Below are 10,282 nucleotides of genomic sequence, written 5' to 3' on the forward strand. Positions count from 1 at the left end.
AAGTATTGATTGATAATTTTATTGTTTCTGGCTCTTAAGAACTATTACTCAAATACATTCCTTTTAACATAAAGGAATGGCAATTCCTGTACAAACACAAAATCATGTTCTTATATTTATCAAAATAAAAGAGAAGCAAACCAAGCATTTACACCTATGACCATAAACATTTTCCTAAGAAATAATTTTGATCAACGAATACATTTTTCACCAATATGGACAAATGACTTCGTGACTCATGGAGCAAAGTCATCTTCCTATACATTTTTGTTAACTTTCAATGAAGTATTGAATATTATCAAAGCTATCCTGATGTTCTATCTTTCCCCTGGTATGATTTACTATATCTCACTTGTTCTCCAAACACTGGAAAACGAACCAGAAATGCTTTCTCATGAAAACCATTTTTCATGAAAAGGCTTTACTCTCCCTTACAAAAAATAACTCAGTAAAGTGCTACTCAACGTAATGACAATAATAAAATAGCATGCCAAAAACAAAATAGAGCATTTCATCAAGTAAAAAAGATAATGATCCAAATCCTAACAATGCCAATAAAACTGACACTTTCTCCAAAATTATCCTCAAATCCAAATAAACAAAATATAACATAATAATACTAAATATAACAAAAACATCTTAAAATTAACCTCTTATTCCTCAATCCAGAGGAATCTCAACATCACCATCATCAATCTCCTGTTGCAAATCCTTAGGATCCTTTCCATCAACAGTACATCCAACGGACACACACGTCCCCAAAATCTCCTTCACAGTACCTGTCAAATCCTTCGCCATAGATCTCGGCTTCATCACTTTCGCAATCTCAATCACATCATCCAGCGAAATATTCCCGTTGTGCTTGATGTTCTTCGTCTTTTTGCGATCTCTCTCAGGCTCCTTTAACGCCTTGATTACGAGCGCCGCCGCGGAAGGTACGACGGAGACTTTGGCCTGCCGGTTTTGGACGGTAAGCTTGACGGTCACTCTAAGGCCCTTCCAATCCTTGGCGGTTTCCTTAGCGATGTCTTCTCCGATTTTCTTGGGGGAGAGACCGAGTGGGCCGATTTTTGGAGCGAGTGAACTCGCCGCACCGACTTCGCCGCCGGTGACGCGTACGAAGACTTCGACAACCTGAGAAGGATCGAACTTTGGCGGCATTTTTGTTACAGTTAAGAAAGTAGAGGAAGAGTGGCGCTAGGGTTTGTGGCTGTGTTTTTATAGACGAAGAGGGGAGTGATAGGAAACGGGGTTTATAAACTAGGGTTCCCTAATCATAATATGGGCTTGAAGTAGAATCAATTTGATATTTGGGCCGAATGACTACTTACGCTTTTTTTCTTGAGATTTTTTCTTTCCTATATCATATATGAAACTTTATTATCAAAAATGTGCATAGATTCTAATTTACCCGCTTTATTTATATTTTTTCTACAGTTATTATACCAATCATTAAATATTAATTAAAAGTAGCTGAATCTTCCTAATTTGTCGAGCTAAAATTCAGGAACAGAATCTTCTAAAAAGATTTGGTGTAAATCAGATCAAATCATATCACGGAAATCCTTTATCTTCAATTTATAATCAAATTCTGTTCTTCGATATTCTCACAATCGCTACAAATCAAAATCTCAGTTCGTCGAAATCAGAAGCTCAATTTCAAATTGTAGAAATCAGTTTTGCAAATCTCAGTTTGTCGACTTTTTTCCGCAATCCACTAATCAAAAAAGCGATAAAATATTTAACAAATTCAAGTCAAATTGTAGAAATCAATTCTGCCGATTCTCTGTTCTTCGTCTTTTTTTCTTAATCCAAAAAATCAAAAAAATGACAAAATATTGAACAATACCTCAGCAACGACACACAATCATGTCCAAAATCCCAATCATGCTACATTTTAATGGCAATTGGGATAGCTATGGCAGATTTAGAGATTTTAAAATTGATGGCATTGTGCTTGATGAGGATGCAAGTTACAGTATGTTGATTTCTACAATTGCAGAGCAATTAATGATTTATACTTCGGAAAAAATTGTAGAAATCAAATATATTGTGAATGAGAATTGTCATCCAATGGAGATGAGGAACAATATGGGGGTTAGTGTGTATATGGAGACAAAAAAGGAGAATAAAAACTTAGGATCGTATCTGTTACTCATAAGTGTACGAGATTTCAATATGGAATTGGCTATTACAAATGAGAACACAAGTGCAGGTAGTGCAGGTTTGTTATGTTTCAAATTCTATGGAAGTCTGATTTTACGATAATATCTACAAAATTCCTACATTTATCTACAAATAAACTACAAATCAGTTTTAGGATGTATAAAGCAATATTATTTTCATGCTTATCAACAAAATTACTACATTTATACTACAATTAAGCTACAATCCATGTTGGAAAAAAAATTGACTATAAAATTTTCTATTCATCTACAATTTATCTACAAAGATATTGTATATGACACTGTTTATCTTTATTTTCAGGCAGATTCATCTGGGACAATACAATTACTTGATATGTCAGTCTCTCCCGTCATAGAGGAATATCAAAGTGAAATAATAACTAAAGGTACACAAAGTGTTATCGAAGAAAGACAAGTGTATCAAGACAAGCAAACAATTGCAACTGCAATGAGGTATTATTCTGTCATGCACAAGTTCCAATTCAGGGTTAAAAGATCTAGCCATAGAAGGTATGAAGATATTAATTGTGAAAAGACCTTTATAAACAGTATTTTCCTTGTGTTATGTAGATGAAAAGTAGTTATATTGTATAGTGTGTTACTTTATGTTAAAACAGTCATTTTGTTAAATCTACATTGATAACATGTATTATAAATGTATTATTTTGTAGCTACTGGCTCATATGCGATGTAGAAAACTGTAATTGGCACTTTAAGGCAACATCAATTAATGATTCTGCGATGTTCAAGATCAGGAGTTTCAACCGACAACACACATGCTCCTTAATGGACGATACATTCATACAGCGCAAACGTACTGCAATTGTAGTTGGTAGCATGGTTATGCCAAAGTATTGTGATCCTAAGACAATTTACACACCAAAGGACATACAAACTGACATGTTGTCCCAACACGGAGTGAACTTAAGCTACATGCAAGCATGGAGGGCAAAGGAAAAGGCTTTACAGTTATTGAGAGGTCATCCGGCTGACTCCTACAACAAATTACCAAAATATTTTTATATTCTCGAGAAGACGTATCCTGGTTCAGTTATTAAATTGAAGAAGACAATAGATGAATGCTTCTTATATGCATTTGTTGCTTTTTGTACATCAATAAGTGGTTGGGAATATTGTAGACCAGTAGTAGTGGTTGATGGGCATTCTTAAAGACAGCCTACAGGGGGGTTATGCTTACAACAAGCACAATGGATGCAGCAGGTAAAATTGTAGTTATTTGTAGGCAGTTTATAAATTGTAGATACATTGTAGATACTTTGTAGATATATTGTAGTTTATATGTATTTGTGTTTTTATATGCATTTTCAAAGTTGCCATGAATTTATTTTTTTACTAATAATGTAGGTACAATATTGCCTTTGGCATATGTTGTGGTTGATTCGGAAAACAACGCATCGTGGAAGTGATTTTTTGAGCAATTCAAGCAAGCATATGGTGAAAGAACTTCAATGTGTGTTGTTTCAGATAGGAATGAGAGTATCCTGAAGGCAACATCAATTGTCTATCCGGGCGTGCCACACTACTCTTGCGTATGGCATATTTGGACAAATATAAGGGCAAAGTTCAAGAAGGGTCATCTACAATTAAATGAATTGTACTTTGCTACAGCAGGGTCATACACTCTGGATGAATTTAATGAAAGGATGTCGAAGATTGAAGAAATAGACCCGCGTGTTAAATCATACCTCTATGATATTGACTGTCATAGATGGTCAAGAGTACATGCAACGGTGAATAGAACTTGGACTATGACATCAAACATTGCCGAATAGTTGAATGCTGTAACAAAAGAGGCAAGAGAGTTGTCAATATTTGACCTATTAGAGTATATGAGGACACTTTTTAAATGTTGGACGAAAGAGAAGTTATTGAAGGCGAAGGATACTTTCACATACCTTGGGTACAAATTCAATAAAGAATTGGAGAAAACAGTATATTATCTCAAAAATAGTACATTATCTCAGAAACTTAGGGTAAGATCTATTTATTTGGTGCAGAAAATTAATTAATTAATATACATTGTTTCCAAATTATAGATAAATTGTAGTTAATTTGTAGATTGTAGATAATTTGTAGATATAATTGTAGATACATTGTAGATAATCTATTTTTATTATTGTAAATATTTTTCTTTCTGTTTGTTATGTAATTGTAGGTGAGGGCTTCAACAGATCATATCTATGCTGTGATAGATGGTGTGAAGCGGTACATTGTGTGTCTTGAAAGCAAGAAATATAGTTGTGGCCAGTTCCAACTTGATGAACTTCCATGTCCGCATGCTTTGGCAGCTCTAAGGCACAGGAATGAAACTTATGAAAACTATTGCTCTCCATATTACACAAGGGAGAGCCTGTTGCGTACATATGAAATACCAGTAAATCCCCTTCCTGATGAAAACAAATGGAATGTGCCACAACATATATCTGATAAAGTAGTAAATCCACCTACGGGAGAGAAAAAGCAGCCAAGAAGACCTTAAAAGGAAAGATACAAAACATATGATGAACTAAAGTCAAAGAAGTACAAGGTGTCATGTGGCAACTATGGTGGTGAAGGGCATAACAAAAGATCTTGCAAGAATGCACCCAAAAAGAAATAAATATTGTGTAGTTAGAATAGTATTTCAAAATAATTGTTAGTGTGTTCAAGTTAACGGATTTTTGTGTGTGATCATTGTGAACACCTAATTTTGATCGTATTTGAATTTTTTCCCACTTATCTCTCCAATACCTCACTTCTCACCCATCTTTCCCACTTTCCCTTGTCCCCTACGTTGGTCCCCCCACTCTCTTTTATTTCTTCACATCCATCCCCTTTGTTCCCCACTTCTTGTCCCCCACTTTGTTCTCCACTCATATTCCCACATCCTCACTCCATTCCACTCATAATTCCGCTAAGCCAATTCCCATTTTCCTCCACTCAAAACCCACGTTCTCCACTCCAAAGGGGAGGAACAAAAAATTACCAATTGTCTTCTCTATAAAGAGACAACAAAGACTTAGTGAAAGGGAAGGAAAAAAGAAAAACAATAATTCAAGTAAGAAGAAATGAGAGGAGAAGTTCAAAATATAGAGACGAAAAAAAAGGGATGGCTTCTTCTTAACGGAGACAGAGGGTATACACTCGATATACGGTCAGTATACATTCTATATACACTAGAGATACTCTCGATATACACTGGATATACAGAGGCAGCCAACGAAAAGAGGGTCTTCTTCCTCCTAAAAATTCTACATCTAGAGCTTAACATCCACCATGAAAGAGCCATGAAAGCTCATATTTTCCACCTGAAAAACACCCCAAAGTCCTAGCTAAAACCCAACTAAAATACAATGAAATTCCAGCGTGTAATCACAGTCGAAAAACCCATGTGAAACGTCACTGCTTCAGCTGCATACCCGCCAGATCTCTCACCAGCTTCGTCCGCACTGTCGTCGTCTCCCATCTCTCATCCATTGCTGCTTCAACCTGAAGCTAGCTCCTAAACCACCCTTTAACACCACGAAACAGCCCCAAGGTCTTTGAAAAATCCAAGCCGTCGTTGAGGTGGTCGTCGTCTGAGGTTCCGTCGATGAGATCGACGATGTTTGGTTATAGTTCTAATGATTTGTTGTATGGGTTGGAGGGGGATTGTTATCATCATATCAAATAAGTACTTTGCTTTGCAATACTACAGGTTCTCTTCCTTGTGTTTATTTTATCTCATATTCATTTTACTTGTTTGGTGAAAGATCTTGATTATATTTTGCTTCTCTGTATTGGTTTTGTTCATGTAATTCGCATGGTATGGGTGTTTCATCTTTTATTTTGTGTGTATGGTAGCTTTTAGGAGTGGACGAAATACTCCTAGCTAGGTTGAACAAACATACAAGGGACTATCTCATGATTGCCATTCATTTTTGTACAGTTTTAGTACTAGTCAATAATTTTTACACTATAAGACTTCCTCGTTGAATGGATTTAACTATTTGTGTTAAGTTAGGAAATGAGTTTTTCTTTTTGGTTGAGTAATAGTAAGTACTACTGTTAGTGAATTATCTTTTTTCTAATTTTAATCCTTTGTCCATTATGGTAAATAAATCATCTTTGAAGGAAGTGTATAATTCATTTTACAAGGGGCAATTTTCACAGAGCTGTAGTACAAAGTTGGCTCGAGAATAAAAAGTATATTTTAAAGCCTTGTTTTGTGATTTAATCACTCTTTAATTTACTGTTGTTCTTGATGTGTGTATATAAGTAATATAGAGTAAATAATGTTTTTAGTTTGCTTTAGGCACGTTAATTATATAATTATCATGGCTACTAAAATTCGGGAGTACATTTCATGTGGTCCGGTTCTAATTTCCAACAATGTTATATAAAATGTGTCGTGAACCACAGGTGCATTTTATGTAGCGTGGTTTATGATGTGTTTTAGATAACTTTGAATTTTTTCCGGAAATATTAAAAGCGGCTAAAATATTAGTAGTATTTTTCGCTTTTTTGCTTTTTTGCTTTTTGCTTTTTTGTTTTTTGCTTTTTGCTTTTTGCTTTTTGCTTTTAGTACCAATTATGGGTTTGTATGATCCATTTTCACGTTAAGACCATTTTGAAAGATCACTAAATGAAAAAAAGTGTTAGAATAAGATTTTAATTTAATCCCAACAATTCATCTCATATATTTTGTTTTAGTAGCCTCTTTGTTAATTAATTTTACATTGAGACTTTGGTACAAAAACATCTGCACTATGTTGATCCGTACTTGTTCATTATATTGTAGTAATTCATATGTGGGGATGTATATTTGTATGATCTCAAGAAAAAGAAATGGAAAATAGTCATACTTAATTACTTACCTAATTGATACCACTACTACTGCTGCTTGTAATTCAAAATAAGAAAAAGAAGATTAACGCAATAGATGGTTGATTAGTCATGAATATCGTTGGTTGATTTGTCCATGTGGTTATCTAATTTAGGAATAATAATAATTCAAGAACAACGTAGTTTGCTTTAGGCTCGATTTAGACTAGTATTGTGATTATGTATACATTCCCGTAACATAATTGCGATTTTAATTCCAAAAAGTAACTCGAGGTATGCGTTCGCGCAACTTCAACTAAACCTTTCTTAATATAAATAAACCAAGCGTTATTAATTGTGGACACGTTTGCGTGACATGATTTTTTGACGCGCCAAAAGAAAAGAGTATACGTACGCGTAACTCAATTCTTTAATTACAAACAAATCAAATGATTAAAAGCGGTAAAAGGTAAATGCACATAGGTTTTAAAATAAGTAATTAGGCAATTTTAGCCAAGTATAAATCACTAAGCGACCGTTCTAGAACCACGAAACTCGGGAATGACTAACACCTTCTCTCGGGTTAACAAAATTTCTTACCCGGATTTCTATGTTCGTAGACCATTAAATAAGAGTCAACTTCCTCGATTCGGGATTTTAACCGGTGACTTAGGACACCATAAATTATCCCAGATGGCGACTCTGAAATAATTAAATAATCCCATTTCGAATAATGTCACTTTAATTGGAAAAACTCTCTTATATACCTTCGGGTGTAGGAAAAAGGAGGTGTGACAGCTCTGGCGACTCTGCTGGGGATCTAACCCAGAATCTCTCGTTCAGGGTTCAAGAATTCGAGCTTAGAATAATTGTTATATTTGGCTTTATTTATTATTTGATTTTTACATGTTTGTGTCTAATGTGCTAAATGTTGCTTTTTACCACTTTGATATTATCTGAATTGTATATATAAACTGCTATGAAACCCTTCTTCTTTCTGAGTCATCTGAATTTATGGTGCACACGTGCGCGTGGCCCACTTTTATGTTAGAAGTCATATCAAGTAGAACGAGGTTGGGTCAAGTAACTAGGCCGGGTAGACTTTCGTGCTCCCGGTACGTTGCCCCCGCCTCGGCTCGAGCTGTCCGCTCGGGTAAGCCAGGTCTAGAACAAATGTACCCAGGTTTTTAAACCTAGAATAACATAGCCTCATGCCGGATCCATAGTAGGAACGCTTGTTTGCATCACGTGCATCTGACTTTGGGGACTCAACACAGGGGTTGAGTCTGTCTAGGACAGGTGTACCCAAAAAAATAAAAGAACATCCTGATGCATCCTAATGTGCTACATGTTGCAATCTTCAAGGGTAAAAGAGTCATTTGGCGAACCAATGATAGTTGAGGGCAAATGAAAAAAAAAAGAGAAAAAAGAGGGCGAAGTGTGAAGATAAAGCGAGCTTGAAAATTCAAAAAAAAATTGTACTTTTTCATCATTTGTCGAAAATCAGAAAATCAAAAAAAAAAATCTTATTCTCGCCTGTATCCAATCTGCCGGAACTACGCAGGTTTGATTCTCACCGGATGTGAGATACGTAGGCAACCTTCATCGGGTCCAACCTCCCCTTTTGCAAGAATAGCCAAAAATGTCAAATTTTAATTTTCGTCATAAATAAGTTGGGTGATGCTGTTTTTGTCAAAAATAGCCGAATGTCCCCAAAAGGGACGCCGGAAGGCTGATTTTGCATAAATAGCCACCTTTGGTCATTTTTAAGATTTCGATCGGTTAATCCACACAACCTTAAAATCTTCGCCTCCGAAGTGCTGAAAGGCCATGTTTGAAAAACCGAGACTTTCATTTTGGTTTGGAAAAAAAAACAAAAATTGTAGTTTTGTTTTGAATCAAATAAATTTACCTTTTTCTTAATCACCTTAATAAATGTGCAGGATGAGCACAAATACAAATGAATCTTTCACCATACTTAATGAGGTCCCCCTCCAGCTCCACATGTGGTGGAATGATCTGGGAGAAGGCAACAAAGAAATAGTGGCTAGAATTCTGGGAAGTCTTGTCGGTCTAATAAATGTCAAGCCAAAGTCGGATGTCATCGAGGCCTTAATACCATTTTGGGACCCGACCCGCAATGTGTTTCGCTTTGGAGGTTTTGAGCTTACGCCCATGCTAGAGGAAGTCGCGGGTTATGCGGGTCTGAATGGAAATATGAGGGGTCAATATTTGCTGTCACCAAGACCGGTATCTCCGCACAAATTTTTGGATTTGCTAAACATCAGCCGGAGTGTTCAGAATGATGATTTGTCGGGAGGATGTTGCACTCTTCAGTTCCTGTATCAGCGTTATGGTAATCCTTGGGGTTTCGAAGAACCAAATCTGGGACTAACCCATGCTGGGAACAGAAGTAAATAGGAAGCAAGACAAACCTTGGCATTCATAACGACATTCTTGGGAATCGTGATTTGTCCACGAGAAGATAAGAAAATAGAGACAGGTCTCGTGGGGATGGTTGATGTTGCAATTAAAAGGGCAGATAGCACTATAGTTCCCCTGATTTGGTCAGAAATTTACCGAGCATTGACTGTTTGCAGGGAGAGAGGACATTTTTTCCAAGGTTGCAATTTATTACTTCAGTTGTGGATGCAAAAACATCTGTGCCACCAGGTGGGATACATGAACTATGGGCTGACTGGGTTAAGCTGTATCGAAGAATTTGAAAAACGGGTAAGGGGTATTGCATTTCCTGAGGGTACCGAAGCTTGGCTCATATGACTGAGGTCATTGACAGCCAATCAAATTGAATGGGCATTTGGGTTGTTGCCCGTTACCGAGGTGCTATATATGTCAGCGGGAGAGTGTCATATTCTTTTAATGGGTGTTCGGAGTATCCAACCGTATGCTTCCCATCAGGTACTACGCCAACTGGGAAGGTTTCAAGTCATCCCCAAAGATGAAGACTTGAGCAAGCACGTCATTGAGTTAAGTCCGAGAGTCGCATTCCCGGAAGATAAAATTTGCAAATTGTGGAACGAATGCCGGTTCCTCAAGCCTAAGACTATGATCCGAGATTTGGCTAAAGGTGAGGTGGACCCGAAGTATAATGCGTGGTTTGGGAAAAAGTTCCAGATTCTCCAAAGGCCCGCCAAAAGAGCCCATGTCCAACAGTTTACTAATGATTCACAAGAGCAATGGGGTTGGTTAGCAAAAGAAGAGAGTTACAGGGCAGAAACAGGCAAGCTGAAGCAACAGATTAGAGACCTGGAATTTGAAAATAGTCTGCAAGT

At 36.6% G+C, this 10,282-nt stretch overlaps 3 protein-coding genes across 3 annotated transcripts; 2 read left to right on the forward strand and 1 right to left on the reverse strand.

Moving 5' to 3' along the window:
- Window positions 1–483: 483 nt before the first annotated feature.
- Window positions 484–1,232, reverse strand: LOC107787930 (large ribosomal subunit protein uL11-like). Its single transcript, XM_016609550.2, has one exon. It carries the CDS (start codon window positions 1,159–1,161, stop codon window positions 661–663), a length of 501 nt encoding a protein of 166 aa, XP_016465036.1. The 5' UTR covers window positions 1,162–1,232; the 3' UTR covers window positions 484–660.
- Window positions 1,233–1,887: 655 nt separating this feature from the next.
- Window positions 1,888–3,356, forward strand: LOC142175853 (uncharacterized). Its single transcript, XM_075242854.1, has 3 exons — window positions 1,888–2,224; window positions 2,492–2,696; window positions 2,858–3,356. The coding sequence occupies exons 1-3, from the start codon at window positions 1,888–1,890 to the stop codon at window positions 3,354–3,356; spliced, it is 1,041 nt and encodes a 346-aa protein (XP_075098955.1).
- A 38-nt stretch (window positions 3,357–3,394) lies between these two features.
- Window positions 3,395–4,686, forward strand: LOC142175856 (uncharacterized). Its single transcript, XM_075242859.1, has 3 exons — window positions 3,395–3,407; window positions 3,819–3,937; window positions 4,363–4,686. The coding sequence occupies exons 1-3, from the start codon at window positions 3,395–3,397 to the stop codon at window positions 4,684–4,686; spliced, it is 456 nt and encodes a 151-aa protein (XP_075098960.1).
- Window positions 4,687–10,282: the final 5,596 nt, after the last annotated feature.

This window comes from Nicotiana tabacum, chromosome 3, assembly GCF_000715075.1.
Source record: "Nicotiana tabacum cultivar K326 chromosome 3, ASM71507v2, whole genome shotgun sequence".
Classification (NCBI taxonomy): domain Eukaryota; kingdom Viridiplantae; phylum Streptophyta; class Magnoliopsida; order Solanales; family Solanaceae; genus Nicotiana; species Nicotiana tabacum.

Coding starts and splice junctions, on each gene's coding strand:
- LOC142175853 (XM_075242854.1), top strand. CDS start 1,888: ATGCTACATTTTAATGGCAATTGGGATAGCTATGGCAGATTTAGAGAT. Junction 2,225..2,491: donor CACAAGTGCAGGTAGTGCAG/GTTTGTTATGTT, acceptor ATTTTCAGGCAG/ATTCATCTGGGACAATACAA. Junction 2,697..2,857: donor AAAAGATCTAGCCATAGAAG/GTATGAAGATAT, acceptor ATTATTTTGTAG/CTACTGGCTCATATGCGATG.
- LOC142175856 (XM_075242859.1), top strand. Junction 3,938..4,362: donor GGTCAAGAGTACATGCAACG/GTGAATAGAACT, acceptor ATGTAATTGTAG/GTGAGGGCTTCAACAGATCA.
- LOC107787930 (XM_016609550.2), bottom strand. CDS start 1,161: ATGCCGCCAAAGTTCGATCCTTCTCAGGTTGTCGAAGTCTTCGTACGC.